The sequence below is a fragment of the Plodia interpunctella genome, chromosome 9 (genome assembly GCF_027563975.2).
Source record: "Plodia interpunctella isolate USDA-ARS_2022_Savannah chromosome 9, ilPloInte3.2, whole genome shotgun sequence".
Classification (NCBI taxonomy): Eukaryota; Metazoa; Arthropoda; class Insecta; order Lepidoptera; family Pyralidae; genus Plodia; species Plodia interpunctella.
Genome location: NC_071302.1, coordinates 3,503,744 through 3,523,022, shown reverse-complemented (window position 1 = coordinate 3,523,022; position 19,279 = coordinate 3,503,744). Strand labels below are relative to the sequence as shown.

Below are 19,279 nucleotides of genomic sequence, written 5' to 3'. Positions count from 1 at the left end.
GATGTATGTGTAAGGAAAAATTCTTACCTCTCAAAGTACAGTTAGTTCCTGTGCCACAGTCATAATCATTTGCATATCTTATCTTATGAAGGGCTGTATCTGCGAATGTTACCAGCTGCAAAAAACAAACAAAAATAAAAATTAATAAAGGTGCCTTATGAAAGATTTTTAGTTACGCATATTTCACCCAAAAACTAAAAAGACATACAAAACAACCGTCTATAACTCCACAACAATATACAGATTTGAATTTAAATTTATTTAAGAAGTACCACAGGTTATTACTAAATGATAAATGGTTTATAATAACATTTAAACATTTTTTAACGATTAATGAATAATGTATAAATAGTATCGATAAATTTGTGTTACTTTGTATTTATTAGTTTTTGTTTTGTGGAATGATGTATGCTTTCAAATTAAATGTGCATATGTATAGCCGGTGAAATTCTCTTAACACCACATTGTAAATAATGTTATCTCTAATTTTTGTCCTTTAAAGAAAGACAAAGGATATCATTCATCTTTACCCGTGGAATGTCACAAATATTAAATTGTATTATATACGCTTCTGACTATTTGTAACTAAATTATGTTACGTATCATACTAATTATGTTTACCCGATGCACTTGTATTTGCAAACCGACGTAAAAGCTTTTCAACAAATAATATTATTACAAGAAGTTGAAAAAAATTGGAGACTTTGAAAAAAATAATTTATTGAAATAAGAAATGGCCGTTTGATGTTCCTTTATATAAGAACATTACAGGTACTAGGAAACCAATATATATTATTGATAGGGGAGGAATGGGTGGCCATAAATATAACCATAGATTTATGAGCAATTACATTTGGCTATCTGTTCCAATATAACCAAATGAATTTTATTCATGAGCGAATACAATTATTTCAATCATTGCTAAATAGTTATTAGAATTTATACATAATAATATATCAAGAATTCAAGGATATTTATTTATATTCATGGTACAGTCAGCTCAGTAGAACATAATCAAAATAAAAGTATCGACGGTCTTTTAACTGAAAATAATTTTGACTGACTATACTTTTTCTTGTTTTAGTACTTAAAGGGCATGCTCCTTAACATAAATACTTGATAAAATTACATAATAATAAGAATAATAAAAGAGCCTCTAAATATTTACATTATACATTTTTATAGAAACCGCCCTAGGGTATAGGCCTCCTCCATTTTCTTCCAAACTTTTCTATTCTTACTGTCCAATTTTTTCCTGCTATCTTTTTTATATCACACTAGCTGCGCCCGGAGCTTCGCTCCCGTGGGAATTTCGGTAATAAACACCATATGAACACATAGGGTCCTTTTTATCCTATCGGGTACCAAATTTCAAAACAATCCGTCCAGTAGATTTTGCGTGAAAGAGTAACAAACACACATACATCCTCACAATATAATAATAGTAGGTATTATTACATATATGGTTTGAATATACTCACTCTAATCCACTGTTTGGTGTCCAACAGGGTGTCTCCTGGCTGTAGTAGCAACTGGACCTTTCTTCTCAGCACCTCGTCACTGGGCTCCATGGTATACCCCCCTAGCGCCATTTTGACATCTTTCTTCTGTTGCCGAGAGAGTATGCCGAAGGCTTTGTCTTTCTCCAGCTACAAAATAAACATTTTTTTTACCAAAACAAAAAACATATTTTACTTCCAGGTGTTTTCCTCATGAAACTATCAAATTTATGTACGTACTAGCTGCGTCCCGGGGCTTTGCTCCTATGGGAATTTTGGGATATAAAGTACTCTATGTGTTATTCCATTTTATCCCAAAATTCCCATTCATATTTGCATGATCCATACGATGAAAGATAATTTGTTACATTTTTAATAGATAGCCTACAGCAACAAGTTTGTAACTGTATTAAAAATAAAACTTAAACGGTTTCTGGCGAAAAAACAAACAGCAATGTTTTTGTTGGTCTTTATTGCCAAATGCATGCAACAGTGCAAACAAAGCAGAGAAATATAAAAAATAAAACATTTGTGAGCATCAAATTTAATATAGATTTAACTGGTTCAGTTTAATCGAGAGTTTTCAATATATTTCTACCTGATACCGATCTCCAAAAGAAATATTTTTTGGATACTGAGAATAGTTCATAAAACATTATTACATTCGGATTAAGAAATATTTTTCTTCGATTTTCGTCTAGTAGTCATTCCAAACTAAACAATAGAGAGGAAATGAGTATGATTACGCTGATGTAACTATCAGGGCTGTAAAGCGGCGCCGCGACAATAGCTACATAATACTTAATTCTAGAAAATCCCTTAGATCTTCTGCCCAAAATATTTTTTGTCCGATTTTCCCCTCTACCCAGAAATCTCCAGCCGGGAAGCGCAGGCGATTATTAAACAGAAATCCCAAAACTCGTGCGCGGGGTTCGTTGACAGGAATTTCTGTACGAAGTGAACAAAGTTGATGTTGTTCATGTTTCAATGAGGGATTTGATTATTTTTTATCTAACATATGATAGAAATTTTGCAAATAGGTACCAAAAAGAAGAAAATTTACAAAAAACAAATCCAGTAAGAAAAACACAAACTTATACAGCAATATTCGCCTTTGTATCAGAACACAAAGGGTTCTTGAATATTGGGGACACTGAGAAATATTACAAATAGCTGTATTCATTCGCAAAGTTTTGTTTGGGTCAAATATACACAGCTTCTCGTAATGCTCTGCATTTTATTCTCTAAGTTCAGAACAAATATTTTGTGTTTGTTTTATTTGTTATACCTTTCCTTAGTCGGGTTGTGTAGAGATGTGTTGTTTATGTCTTGAGGAAAATATCTTAAAACAAGAATATACAATTATTAAGAAAAACGTCTAATCTAATCTATCTCAGTGGCACAGGAAATATGAACTAGACTGACTGTTTTTATTTTAACTATTTTAAAATAAAAACAAAGACGTGAAACTAGATAATGATGAAACTCAATGATTTTGAAAATTTTAATTATATTCAGTAGTTGTAACCACAACCCGAAATTAAACCTTCACAGTGTCACGTCAAATTTTGAATTATCTGGGCCAAGTATATTATTTCTTGAAGCTACAAAATACTAGAATTTCGGAACGAACACTGCTGAGAAGAAAAATCTCATAGAAACCAGACCAGTAATGGCATTGATTTATCTCACTAGCATTTTAAGACAGTGTTATCCATAACTTATATTATGCTCTTCTTCTTCATTTCAAGTGCGTTATTGCTAACACTATTGTCAAAGCGCTTTAATAGTATCTGACATCACTATTACAACATTTGTAAGAACAACAGCCGCGTTCTTAGATACATCTAAAACATATCACGGGATTGTAATATCGCCTTGTATATTCTTTATAAGTACCTTCGCAGACAATCCTCTAGGGTCACCAATCAGCTCCTTCCACGTGGCATAGGCGCGGTTCTCGCAGTGGTCTTGATACTCCAGCTCCACCAGGTCAACTGAGGCAACCACCAGCCGCCTGTCGTCGACTGACGATGTCGTACCCGTGAGGAACGTGTGAAGTGTGATGAAGATCAGTGATACCGTCGGCTTCATGATTACTCTGTTGGCAAAGAAAAGAGACATGACTTTTTATAGACACAGAAAATGATTTTTGTATGATTCAAAAATGTAAGGAAATTGGTTATTTATGGGCTTCAAAAAGCACCACTCATTTTGCCTTTTTCAGTTTGGTTGGCAGAGAATGCCTTATGACATTAAGTCCACCTATTGTTAACTTGTTGCGCAATAAAGTTTAAATAAATAAATTATTTGCATGCAATAGCTTTGTACCTACCAGTATTAAGTACATAATCTTAAATTATTACAAGAAAGATACATATATATATATATATATACAATGGACTTATCCATATAGAACTATGTATGTTATCAATTTAAAACTGACTTTGCGATAGATTTTGTAACACGAATGAAAATTTAGTACGAGTCGCGAGCCGAATCCCGCTGGTCTTGAAAATGATTTCTCCGTAGATCGTGCGACTCAATTACAATAAGAAAACGGGGTTACAATAAAATTGGTATTTTAAATTAGATGTAGGGGTTGTTATACTGTCTTCGGGCTTTCAGTTAAGTTGTGACGCGTCCATTCGGACAAACATGGGACGCGAGAGGTTAATTTACTAATTAAGTAAGTACATGTGCCCTTTCATTTACCAATGAAATGAAAATTGTATAAGATTTTTATATAAAGTTAGGTAGAAAATTATTCACACCTCATAACTTCAGCTTTTTGCCACAAACGTAATTTTCTATTTAGTTTTGTGACAAATTAAATAAGATACGGAATATAAATTGAACAAATTATATTTATCTAAGTACTAAAATCCGTTTAGTAAAAACTTGATATCTGTAGTGTAATGTATCAAAGAAATAATCGCAAATATTGTACAGTTGAGAGCATTAATGTATCATACATCATACATTTAAGGTTGAATTTCCTTTCACTTGATTTGCACGTCTTAAATAAAGCTTTTTCATCAACATTAAAATAATCTCTAATACCACCAATTATAATTTAAAAAACTAACAAAGACAAAAACCGATAACCTAGCTAATATGTCAAAACAGATTATACTTTTGGTGTTTATATGGAGGACATTTTTGCGACCGTACGTACCTGCTTACTGCTTGTTAAATTTATAGCCACAGTTCCGAAATTTATATGGAATTCCAGTTCTGTAATTCTTTCATTTCACAATACTGTGCAACAGCATCACTAGTCGAATCACGTATCATCTTCAATTACTTTCTTCACTGTACTAAAAGCGGCTTTGTGGGTACAACTAGTTAGATACGGCCGAAGGGATGAAAATTGCTTTTCTACCCTTATATTTTATCAGGGGCAAAGGTTACTTAGTTTTCTTATTAAAATCGTGAAGGTATGTCTTTTAGTTTTTTAATCTATAAGAAAAAATATATATTTGATCAATTTGGATGTTGTGAGTTTGGATGGTATTAGTTATCTATTTGAAAACAACTAAACAGAAAAAGAGAGAATATACCATAAGATTTAATTTAATTGTAGAAACGTAAAAGGCGGACTTATATAAAGTCGGTGGCTTAAAACCAATAACACAATACTCTATGGATCAGCGGTTACAACGAAAATAAATTAAAAATTCAAAGAAAACCAAACAGGCAAGTGGTTTTGTAGGATCATCCAAAAGCATACGGATTACCGAATAACTCTGGCATAAACCATTTTTGGGTTCCGTACGCAAATGTTAAGAACGGGACCACATTATTACTTTTGACCTATCGTCGATCCTACTTCATACAAAACTATATTTTAAAAAATCATTTATTCAGTAAATTTACACAAATACACATATTAACATTACCGAACCGCGAAAACCTCGCAGGGTTTATCTGTGTTCAGTGAGTCGCTATTACATTTAAAAATAAAATAAGTACATAATATGTAGTATATGTAAAAAAATACTACATTATGTAAAATAGTTGTACATTGTGTAGCTGACGTTGCAAAATCGTTGAAATACCACCTACATTAAATTATGTTACGTTAAATTGTGTCGTTGGTGTGTTCAAAGCGCGAAAGATTAAAAAACAATAGGTACTTCATACATAGGTAGCACCAATCTTTATATTAAGACGATTTCTATCGAAGTGTGCGTCGATTTGTAAAAAACTAAATATTTTGCAGTTCTTGTCTAAATTACCTTAAATTCATGTTAATAATAACAATAAATATAAATTTATTGTTATTATTAACATGACATTAAGGTAATTTTGTGCGGAACCTTACATAGACGAGTTTGACTCGCACTTCTACGCTATTATTACAAGAGGGACTATTCATTCATTCTTTATTTTCCTGAAAAGGCCACGCCGATGAAAAGAAAATTATAGAATGAGTATTCATAAACGATTGTTGCTTTCTTCTCGGAAACATCTCTCGACGGTAGATATTAAAACTACATCAAGTGAAATATAAACGATGTTTTTTTTTGTGAAGAAAATAAGAGTTTTGATTGTGGTTTGAGGTTGTTTTTAACTTTAATAAAAAGAAAATTAAAAATTAACAGTTGCAACGTAATTTGACGTTAATTTTAACTGGCGCGCAGCTGTCGTTTTTCTGTGCACGTTAAATATAACGACAAAGTTGACGGTGCAACACACCCAGTTAAAAAACCCATGCACGTTTAAACTCTTACCAACTAATTATATAACTGTATATTTTCAGTGTTAAATAATATTCTGCTATTTATTTTATATATGCTATATATTTGCATTTTATTTACATGTACGATGTCACGTAAATAAAATATGTAAACATACAATTGAATAAAACAAGCATTTTCAATGCTTTTGATAAATAATATTACGTTGGCAGCGTGGAGATAGCTCCTTTGTAAATGTAAATGATAATAAATTTTGGAAGAAACGGAGCATTAACTAGTATATTAAATATAAAAGAGAATCCTTTTACTTTGTTTAATATAAAACGGTTCTAATTTTCCAGACTTGGACTTGCTTAGAATTTTCATGAAAATTCACATGACTGCGTCTGGTACAGTCAACAGCACATCAAGCTACCCTGCATGAATCTCTATGGTTCGGTAATAGCGGCGAGTTTGCAATGAATTTGGGTAGGTTGATGTGCTGTTGACTGTACTAGAGATTTTTTTTTTAATTACATAATAAGTATAAGTGCCTGTCTGCCATCAACTCTTTGGGAATGCTCTATTGCATATCAGCGACTAAGGTAGTTTGTCCCTTACTTGTCTCGTATGATATTCATGAAACGGGATCCTGCAAACACCACACACAATCCCACTAGTTAATACTATAAAAGTGAAAGTTTGTGGCTATATTTGTTACTTCTTCACGCTCAAACAGCTGGGCCCATTTTTATGAAATTTGGTATAGAGGTAGTTGATATCTTAGATTAAAATTTAGAGTATTTATTTCTCGTTCGCGATTCCCGTCAAAAAGTCTGATAGTCAACGGCGCTTTACAAAGTAGATGGCGCTACTGTGCATAACAAGGTAAGTTTTTTTAATAATCACGCGGGTAAAACTGCGAAATAATGGTAACTTAAATCAAGTAAGGTAAGTCTATAATTGAGCTGGTATTTCATTCCACTTCTAGTGCCACAGAAGCCTCACATTCACTTTAACACAACACTGCGGGTTTAAACTTTACCTACATTAATGGGCCAACTTATTTTACCTTTCGACTTTCTCAGAATTCCCTATCAATTACCGAGCTATTGTTTTCAACACAAATTCGAAAGAGTGCAGATATAAAGCTTTTACTTCAACAATCCACTCATAATGTTTACAATGTTCTTCTTCTGAGCGTGTCAACTCAGCTAAATTTGTTGTGTCATAATATTAATTAATTATTATAAATGAAATGAGAGAAAGATTATCTAATGTTTATAACAATATAAATCAAATTCTGGCAAGAAAATTGATTTGGATGGTCGTATCAAATTTTTCATTTGAACTTTTTTACATTATGAGTTCATTTCTTTCTGATCTTGACTATGTTGAAAAAATATTTTAAATTGAATATGGTAGTCGATAAGGTCAGTGAATTGTAAAGAATGCGTATAATCTAGATAAAACACTAGATTAGGATCATTCTTATAATTCATACACTAATAACAATGCTGCATACAGAAAAGTCCATTTTCAAAAAGTATGAAATTATAACAACAAACACAATCATCATAAAAAACTATCATATTATATAGTAATTCCTCGAAAAGCTACAAACTACACGCTATCGTTGAGTTAGTATCCCATAACACAAGTCTCGAACTTACTTTGGGGCTAGCTCAATCTGTGTGATTTGTCCCAATATATTTATTTATTTATTTGATATATTATATTTTCTTTTAACCTACTTTAGTTATAATTTTTACAATGGTTTTAATTATAAACAGTAACTGTACGTAAAAACAAATTTGTTTGCTTAGTACTTTGTTGCTTTGTGGAACTATGTTTACATATGTTTGTCATGTTGTGTGTACACGCTTTTAGGTCACAGTCTGGTTCATAACTTTTGTTATATATCTATTTACATTGATTGTAACCTGTTGTGTATACCTTAATAAATAAATAAATTTATATTTCGGAAAGACTACTTCACCGAAAGATAAATAAACAGCCTGTATTCTCATCTTTATGTATTTTGTACTCGTTTCCAACGTTCCCCTGAAACGGGTGCTAGTGACAGTTCTTCTGATTCCTCATTCTGTATGAGATGCCAATTAGAGGTGAAATTTTCCATTGCGATAGGTAAGTATTGAATATTTCAGTATTTCCGATGTCAGAAAATAATTTGTTAGAAAATAAAACTGTTAGTGGAGTTTCGTAAAAAAATATAATAATTTAAATATATAAATGTTGTGTTAATAAACAGAAACAATTTACAAAAAATCCTAATTATTTTTTTCTTTTTGAAATTCTGATCATTCTTCGAAAGTTTAATTCAATAAAAATATTTAAGAATATTTTTACATACCTCGCTTAACGAACGTTAAAAATATGTCGTGAAAATTACAATTTTAATAAATCCGTAAATTTTGCTTGACTCAATGTACCAACATTTTATTAAAAGTCTGTTATGTCAAAGAGAAAATTTTCTCTTCTTGAAACAACACAAATGCCTTTAAACTGAGTATTTATAAGTTGAAAAACTTATAAATACTACTTTTAAACTTACCTTACTTTTTAACTTGCCTTAAAACTTATATTGCTCTATAGCAATATAAGTTTTAATGCAAGGAAAATAATACTGTGGTTATCGGGAAAATATATGTGTTATGCGATTTTAGTCAGAAAATGTAACTTGGCCAATTTTTTTGCCAGTTCTAACGACGAACATTTAGAGTGCGTCACACTTGTTAATTTTAACGTTAACTTTAACGCTTAACGTCAAAATTAACTAGTGCTACCCACTCTTAGTGTGGTCTATTACAAATCTGGATACCGAAATGAGTAAAGTTTCTTGATTCAAAGTTTGTAACTTACACGATATAAACTTTAGTAAGTATACTTTGAATATTGGATTGAAATGTCATTTATTTATGTTGCAGTCGTATATATATCGCAATATTTGACAATTTTGTCAAATACAAAGATAATTCATTAAAGAAACTGACAACTTTGGCGGTAGGTTTTCTCTTCTCCTTATAGCCGCATTCCTCATGGTTGAGTCGTGGCCTTTGTGTTGAATGTAACACACACAACATCTTCCGTGGCAATATTAATGGAGTACTTCTCAAATTCGCACACTAGGTAGCTGATAAATTATCCAGAAAGGTTTCCTCGCGATGTTTATCTTCGCCGGATTTTGTCTCTATCTGTATCATTAATTACATTTAATTATTAGCCTGTGATGTCTCGCTGCTGGGCAATGGTTTTTATTTACTGTTTATTTATTTACTTACTCCAAGAAGCAAGAATCTTTGTACGACTCTTAACGGGTATTTATTTGAGGAAACCTCTGAAATCACCCTAAAATCGTGTTCAACAGTTGACCAAAACTAACCCTAGCTTTTATTGAATCACATCCGTCCTTTTTATCCGAAACGGTCAAATCCACTTTTCCTTTTTTGTAAAAAAACATTGGCTTTCACGCTTCTGTGCCCATCCGTGAACCCTCTTACGTTTGAATCCGGTTAAACGACATCTCTTTTGTTGATTTCTGAGACACATTGTGTCGTTTAATGGTTTTTTTAGGAAGACAGGTATATTTTAGTTACAGTTCCTACGGTAGAAATCAGAACTATGGTATGCTTAATACTGTTGTGTTAGGTTACAAAAAAAGTAATATTTATTTCTAAATTTAACTATATTGAAAGATTTTTAAACTTAAATATTTCAAATAAAATGTTGTTTTCAGCGTATTTGCAGATGCTTGATGTTTACGAAGCCTGTGGCGATTTTTTTCGTGTTCGGTTTCGTTGACGAAACTTTTTACTGATTTTTAGGTTGTCAAAATTTTTAATTGAGCATGTGGCGGATCTTCTTGTGTCTCTCTCTATATTTCATTAAATATGTATTTGTATTTTCTAAGCGAACACAAAATAAGTTTTCTGATGATTCTTTGAGATTTTGTTAACGGATTTCTTTATATAAAAAAATATTTTAAAAGAGGTTATTCTTGCAAAAGATCTTAGAATTACATCTGATATTGCGAATCAGAGCAAAAGACAAACAGAATTTGAGGAAGGGTATACTTTTCTCAGATTTTTTAGAATGGAAAGTGAGTAAAGCTAATTGGTTTCAAGTTTCAAAATATTTTTACCTTTCTGCCTAATCAGGTTAATTTGTATTTCTCAATTCATTACTCGATTTGGTCATACAAATAACTTTTAGGAACATTGGAGAGCTGCATCACTACAAAATAAATAAATATATTTTGTATAGCAAAAATCAGTCACAAAGTAAAAAATTCTCTTGTACTCGTATTTTATATTATATTTCCTTTTGGGATAAAATGTACTCTATGTTTACAGGTATCATTTTCTTAAAATTTATAGAAATCTCGCTCATATAAAAATGTTTAATACATTTTTATATGAGCGAGTAACATAATTCCAAGCTTTCGTGTTTCAAACAGCAACTAGGACCTGACGTATTGTTTTAATCACAGTCCAGTTTTTCATTTGAAATCATAATTTTTTATACCATGAAGGTTTTGTTGATGTTACAGATTTTATTTGGCTTTCATGTATAACTATATATTGCCCGCAACCTAACCCGTGGTAGCTTATATTTGACGTCCAGTCGTTAACTATATATTATCTACATATTTCAAATTCCCATTAGTACACTATCTTTGAATGCGTGACAGACAGACTTTTGCATTTATAATATTAGTATGAACCTATTGTTCTGAGAGCTAAGACAAATATTTGTTTAACATGATGTTTGTACAGCCTCGCTGTAACATCACGCCTACACAGTAATCTGATATGATACATGTGGAGACGCTTACATTTATATGATTAACTAATTTCAATTCCTTTGTGTATTGATTTGTTTGTGCCTTTGTTTAAACTTCCTCCGGTACTAATAAATTATATTTATTTTCATTACAAGGCAAAAGGAACAACAATGGAAAAAGGAGTTTTTTAAAAACAAAAGTGTTTCAATGAAATTTCAATTCGAAATTTGAATAACAGAATTCTATTGATTGTTTTCAAGGGATTCTGAAGGGGTTGTTAAAACATATTCTAGCGGATCAACAAGAACGGTTTTCGCAGAAAAAACCCACTATCTTACTTGTAACTCCAGTGTAATGGGCGGAAGCCGTACATCGCGTCTATAAGAAGGATTTTTCGCCGACGATCCAAGTATTTTTCCTCGTAAGCCAGCTAAGATCCTAATTGAGGTATTTTAATACCTTTCAGTGTTGTTTAATAGCCACTGGCTTAAGACGGACTCGAGTAATTTACTTCATCTTTGTAGCCTGGAGCATAATGTGCCGACACCGTTTAGAATTTAAATCTTTTCATAGTTTAGGAGTTTCTGACGCATTTATTTATTTATTTATTAAACTTTATTTTTAAAAAATGTAAAAGACATTTAATCAGTCAACTGATGGAGTGTAAAGATAGTAGCGCAAAGTGCAAAAGTTATAAAAACTAAAAATAATAAACTAAAAAGAACTGACTTCCTATTCATAGAATAATATTTAAATAATAAAAAAGAAATAAACAAGAAGTAATATATTCCTTCAATATAAGCGAAATGTTTATATAAGCATTTAGTACAAACACGACTTACCTAACATACTTCAATGTTTACAAAACGCTCGAATAATCTCCGTCAAATTAATAAGGAAATTTATATAAGTAATTGAAAACACACAGTTTATCTTTAAATTTCACCGTTCCATTTAAAAACCTCTATATAATATCAACAGCTCAAAACAGGTGAATGTGCACAAATGAACTGAAATTTCAACTTGAAACACGAGGAGAAGTCTCAAATATAACAAGAAATGCCTCAAATACAAGTATGTAACTATATTCCTGTGGACTCTCAATTTTCAAAGACAGCAACACGACAAATCTAATATCCAACTTGAACCGCAAATTCAATCCCGTATCCTGTCGTTCAAAAGAGTAATAATTTCAGTCGCAACGTTCCTGAAATGCATTTATTGATAAGTTCGAAAATTATAAATAGAATAGAAATGTCACTTGTATATCTTCTTTATGGGTCGTGGTTATTACGTGGAATGAAACACACACAACTTTCTTGGCATTATTAATGGAGTGGTTTGCCATTGCCTTCTCCATTTCACACACAAGTTAATAAGAATCAACCAGTGTGCAAGTTTCCTCACGATGTTTTCCTTCACCGGAAGCAAGTGGTGGAAGATGAAAACTACTATACATGAGTCAGATTGGTATACAAATTAATGTGGCACGAGTAGGATTCGAACCTGGGACCTTTCGATCCACACGCGGGTCTTAACCATTACACTACCACCGCTTCATATAGGTCACTTATATATAGGGCTTGCATATCTGTTTATATAAAAAACCCTTTAATAAAAAACTTGCAAATAAAAACCGAGAAGGGGAAACGGGATCTAGTGCAACCAGTTTACTAATACTCTTGTTCGCCATTAAAATTATAGGACCATTAACTACTTAAATTTGTAATATTGATATGATAATATCTTACGTAATAACTTAAGACAGAAGGTCCCTTAAGTAGGCACTAAATATATTAACCGACTTGGTATTACGTGGATCTCACGATTTTACGGTAGAAAAACTGAGCTGCGAGACTTGGTTTTTATTTTTACAGCATGTTTTTGATGGCATATATTTTACATTTATATTAGGCAAGGTAGGTTTTAGATAAAAAGAAAGCTCTTCCTGATTTGACTTTAAGAAAATATAGCTAAAATGAATTCTTTACTTTCTACATTTTGTGCAATATTCCGAGCATCAGGTCATCCGTTCCATGAAATATGCAAAGGGTCCTCGTTTGGTCGTGAAACGTGTTAGGGACATACGAAACAAATGTACCGTTTACAGTCCAATTGTCCCGTGAGCCTTTGATATCGATACTTATAAATGCTTTACACGGCATTTTAGTCAAATGTCAAGAATCAAGAAATATTAATGTGACTTTCGGAAATATGCCTTTCAATAATTTTGCAGTTCATATATTCCGTACTAACTTTTACTCACGGCTTCGCCCGCGTGAATTTTCCGCGGGAACATTTAGGCATTTTTATGGGATGAAAGGTACCCCATGTCCTTCTTCGTACTATAGAATACATGTATGTAAAATTTCAAAAGTTGACATATAAACATTCGCATTTGTAATTAGTTGGAATTAGGATATCACCAATGATTTGGTTACTTATGTAAAGGCTACTTTCTCTTGGTTCTAGTTTTTATTCATATGTGAAATGAAACTAGTACATATATTATTCCAACCTACATAAATAATGAATACCTTTATACTACTAACTATTTTAAAATTCCCATAATATTTGACGATAGTGAAATAAGATTGAACTAACGAAAAACTAATCAAGAACCATATCTTACTATATGTATATTGTTATTTTTAAAAAGGAAAAAAAAAATGATACCAATATTTCCACAAACGAAAACATTGTCCACTCAGGTGAAAAATCCCTAAATTGGGAAAGGACTATAATAAAAACGTCGATGACCAAATATCTGAGAGCCTATGTTATGAGAGTGTTTACGGTCAATGAAATGTACCGGCCTAATACCAAAACGATATCTATAAAAAGTTATGTCTATAGTTTGAGCAATACTACATAAGGCTTTACTTTCCATTGTATATAATGTAAAAGGTCTTATATCATGTAAAAAATGTAACCTTTTGCAAAAAGTCTAGCATAATATATTTTACCTTTAATACTATTTATTATATCGATAAGTATGCACTATTAAACATCCATTTTGCTTGATAAATATAAAGTTACTATGAAAGGGATGGTTTCAAATTTCCGAACTTTGACTCAACGTCGTATGAAATGGATTTGAAATTACGAACCATCCATAACTGATCAAATTAGAATGAGTTTACTAATCACTAAAAAAAAATCCTGAAAACCACTTTTTTTCTATTTATTATTTATTTATTCAATTTTTATCTAACTTTAATAATATCAACGTTTCAATTTTAATGAAGCCATTATTATATATATAATTATAACATTAGTACATCACATAGGTAGATTTAATGAACCAAATTTCCTACACAAGAATGATTGGTGTTCCCAAACCACTGCTAAGCTATCTGTGTGAGTAACGGTGCGTAATAAACAGCAGTAAAACCGCCATTTCTTTCTTTACGTTCAACTATTTGTCATTCCGGCCAAATTCTTAAGAATACCTTTATTTTCTCGCTTTCTCCGAGGAAACTTTATCGGATTTGTAAGGAATTACCGCGGAATGTTACATTTTCCTCGGTTTCTTTGTAATGAGTTTGTTACAGTTACGGAAAATTAATGGAGACACTATAATACAGTATTGAAGGATACGATGAACATTGTTTTTGTTTATTCATGGCGAATAAATAGGACGTATTATATAAGTAATAAAATGGAAAGTTTACCTCTGATATGTGAGTGTGGCTAGTAAGTATCTATTTAGTTCTAGAGGACGTAAATAATAGGTAAATCTGTGTAGAAGGGATTTCTAAAATCCGTCCAATTACTGATAACTTTGTGATATTATTAGTAATTGGATGGATCTTAGAAATCCTTTCTACGCAGATTTAAATATTAAAATATTCATTAACGTATCCTACAAATATTATAAATGCGAAAGTTTGTGAGGATGTGTTTATGTATATGAATGTTTGTTACTCTTTCACGCAAAATCTACTGGACCGATTGTTATGAAATTTGGTACACTGGTAGAATATTACCTGGAATAATACTTAGGGTACTTTTAATCCCGAAATTACCACGGGAGCGAAACCCCAGGACGCAGCTATTATATTTATATATTTCTTTAACATAAAAATGTTCCAATTAAACGTGTAAAGTTTTGTATTCAGCAAAATTTATCTCTTTGTTACTACGATGATACGTTCGATCCTATATTGTTATTTCATAACGTTATAACGGATATTAGTATAAAATTAGGTAGGTTTTACCTTCGGTTATAGGTTATAGCCAGCAGGACGGGAAACTGTCAAGTCAGGTGATAAATGGGTTTTACGTGAAAAACAAACGTCATTTTTTTGCTGACTCATGGAGGATATTTTGAATTAAGAAATTATATATGAAAAGCATAAAATTACTTAATTAGGACAGGTGTCTTTTATCTCACAGAAAAAAAAATACATTTATTTAAATGTAATTTAGTTCTAGAGGACGTAAATCGAATCGAAGTGAAGAAAAAAAAAAATATACCTCGATATTTGAATATCAGTGTATACAGTGTTATACTTATTCATATTTCTTTTTAGACTACTATCACTTAAATTGTTGAATAGTTGATGAATTGTACATTCCCATATCTGCTAAAGCAACAGTATTTTTTTTTGAGTGAACAACGAAAAACTTGCTGAACTTAATTAACTAAAGTGCATAAACGTATTAGCCTAAGTATTCCTTCGCCAATCACATATCCATGAGGATATTCTTAGTAACAGTACCAACATTCATTTCAGTTATTACGAGTGTAATGTGCAAATTACACGCATGGAAATGTAACACATCTGTGGCTTAAGGCCGACATGTGAGCTTCCAAGGTCATAACTGAGCGGTGGGATGCTCGCTGATGACGCGACGCTGCGCGACCGTGTATGAGAAATGACGGCGTCAACCATCAGTCACGAGATTATAGACATATATTGTCAATTTATAGTTTATTATTAGTTGAAACTAAAGATAACGATATTATTGCTATCAATAATCTTAATTTCCGTCTTCGTTAATTTCCAGTGTTTCGTTTAGCAACGTATCTCCTGCCTTACTGATAGCCTTGTTTGTGCTATCACAAATAAACGAAATACTGGAAATTAACGAAGACAGAGAGAGTGTCACGGGAGACAGAGACAATACGAATTTCAATCACCAGTTCCGCCTACGCATAAAAGAATGGCATAAATGAATTATCGAAAAAACTAACTGTTGAGGTCAATTTTGGATAATAAAATTTTCAATTACTTTACACTATCTGATGCAATGTACCGCGTCGCATTGCCGTGTTTGTCATTTACTTAGGACGCTGTTTACTACAGGCCGACATGTAAGCTTAGATGGTATTCCGGGTGCCATTTGGAGAAAATGTTATTAACAAGTGTGTTTTCAGCTGAGTGTTCACTGTTGAGAAATTTGCGGTAGGCTAAATTAGCACAGGTCAGTGTTTCATCAGGTCTATTTTGTTCTCCTATTTGAAATTATGTAAATGTATATCTCGGCATCATGCAATATGTTAATATCTATTTGTTACTCTTAAACACATAATATAAAAGACTGAAGCGACATTGAAACTTTATCAACGTACCCATTCATTAATAAAAGTTAATTTTAGTTAATAATGTTTTGTCTCGCTCCGTCTTCACTGGGCTGCTGTAATCAGTTCATATCGTGTGAGTCGCATGCACACCGTATATCTGTATCAACTCATATCTTTTTGCTTGCTCATAGTATGAAAAAAAGTGCATAGTTCATTAAGTGCATGTATAAGGGAAATGCTGTTTGCTGCAGTAACTTAACACTAAGCTCCTTTCTTATGGCTTTACTTGTGGTGAAATCCGATCAGGCTTGGTATAACTTACTCAGCTTAACGTGCACTTAATTTACTTAAGTTCAATAAAATATCCTATATTGTCAGTAATAATAGACGGTAATAGTAGACGGGTTATCATATATTGTGATTCTTTAGTAAATTTTATCAAGAGCTTTAGCTTTCAACAATTGTAACTAAAAATGGATTTGGAACGAATAGGTACATAGACAAGTCAAATGGAATATTTTGTATTTTAGTAGTGTTAAATAGTAACAGAAATGCCAGAACGTAGCACTGCAATACATTTAGTAGGTAAACACTGCACATGCATGATTACGAAATGCACTTTTTATCTCACGACAAAACATTCCCCTGCTTTTCCTTCAGTGAGAGATGGCTAGTGGAGGAAGACGTTGATCGAATGGTGGCCTATATTAGGGGAAACAGGTGTCGAAACGATGTGCGTGCGGTCTGAGGGCCCACTTCTTGTAACTCTATGAAAGTATGCTTGGGATTTAGTGAACATTCAAAAAGAATTTTGAAAGTTGGAATTAGAATTTGTGAAAGCGAAATAAGCGAGTTACGATGTTTTATGAAAGGCCCTCAGTCCTCATGGTGTCGTCTGAGGCTAGTATATCATCAAAGTCGCATTTATTAGAGGTATGATATTATCAAAGTCGCATTTACTACGTGCATTAGCAAAGCCTATGCGGGCCTTTTACCCAAGCTGGTATAATTGTAAAACTGACGAGACGTCCCGCTAGCTGCTCCGAGGAGAGCACCGCGCGCCGGGGCTGTGGAGCGAGAGTTGCACATGGTCCCGGCACAAATGCAGTTGGCATTGGCACCGTGTGCTGTTAGTGGGTTCGAGTCCCACACTGTCCGGCTTCCCGCAGCTGGACATTCTTTAGGGTCTTACCACACGTTAAAACAAAAGGGTTAGAGAAGGGCAAAAGAAGAGAAGCTTATTATTAAGCTCAGCAGTGGGCAAAAAATGATGATGATCAAAAATTGTATAAATACTTGTGGCAAGTTCACTTTCAATGTATTGGAGATTTAATTTGAGCATTTGGTGTGGCAAACATATTAATTTTAAGATGAGTAGTGGAAACAGAATGATAGTTAGGTTCTTGATATTTCACAGATATTTGAAATAAAAATTAATTCCATCATAAAAATAGTAACGACATAGAGCTGTCACCTTTCACGATCATAATTGGGTAATAACTAAACACCCACTGTATCATATCACAAAAGGATGGGTGCTACAGATTTTATAGCATCCTATAACCTTTTATACGTTCCACCCATAGCCACCCAATATTTAATATTAACTGTGTATATTAAATATTGGGTAGAAATTGTATAAGTAAAGTGCCTGTGGCAAGTTCAGTGCTTTGTTCTACGGAGCTTATGTATACCTACAGTATCACGTCTTTACCCCTTACGGGGTAGACAGAGCCAAGAGTTACGAATCTCGAAGCCACTTTTAGATACACGGCTGGATGTTAGTATTCATTCAATTAGTAATGTCACATTAAAACACTTGTAAATTAACCTCAACTTTGTGAGTACAACTTCATAGGTTGGTATTAAAACCTATGAGATGAATCTCTAGTTTATAACCTTTTTCCATTGATTCACTGTTATAATTCGCGCGGGAGGAGAAGCAGCTGGTACATTCTGTGTTATTCCTTCGCTCTCAGACCAGCTGCGTAAACTAGAGAGCTATTTCCATAAAATTCTGTACTATAAAAATTGTGGTTGTTTTTCAAGTAGATAAAGAAAACTACAGGCCTCGTCACATTCCATTTCACTCGCACTTTCATAGAAACACGCTATAGAAATACACGAAGAGAAAGGGAACAGAGCGCAATATAATTTATCCCTCATCGTGTGCTGGATTTTGCAAGCTTTAGATCTTCGACCAGTATTGCTGTAAGAGTAACATAAATTATGGATAAAATAGTTCTATCTCACGTGGTTGTACTCATCGTGGTTGTCTATCGTTTGCTCGGTCATCTACGGTTCATGATTTTACGAAATACTATCGGTACCGCTAATTTTTCACCGTTTCAATTGAGTGAAAATTGTTTGACAGATTTTTGGATCAAAACTGGTCCGAAAACCAATATTGCTATATTATTGTCAAAATATCAAAGTTCAAATACAAAATTGTAAACCTACCGAAATGCTTAAAAGTGCCCGAACGATAGAGGTTCAATTGCAATTCAGCTAATATTATTATTAGCTATTGCTTTAGCGAACAGAATAGAAATGAATATACAAACTATTAATAGTCAGAATAATAAAATATACTTACGAATAATTCATGTCATGTCATTTCATAGTTTCTCTCATGAAAGATCACCACTACCAATAAAGAGAGAACAGAAAAGATACTTGAGCATCAATTATGGCTTTGACAGATGATGAAAAACTTCAAGAAGATTGGTGCAGCAGATAAAGCGTGAAGAGGTAACAAACTTAC

The 19,279-nt window shown here is 32.6% G+C and overlaps 1 protein-coding gene across 5 annotated transcripts in view; it reads right to left on the bottom strand.

The window, feature by feature from the left end:
- The window catches only part of LOC128672307 (angiotensin-converting enzyme-like protein Ace3), a 149,807-nt gene that overhangs the window by 10,079 nt on the left and 120,449 nt on the right, over positions 1-19,279 (bottom strand). For all 5 annotated transcript variants that reach the window (XM_053749360.2, XM_053749363.2, XM_053749362.2 and 2 more), the window contains 3 exons: positions 3,399-3,600; positions 1,482-1,649; positions 28-115 (listed from right to left, as the gene is read on the bottom strand). In XM_053749360.2, the coding sequence (XP_053605335.1) occupies positions 28-115; positions 1,482-1,649; positions 3,399-3,593 (451 nt within the window). In that variant the 5' untranslated portion in view covers positions 3,594-3,600. The remainder of the gene's footprint in view (positions 1-27; positions 116-1,481; positions 1,650-3,398; positions 3,601-19,279) is intronic.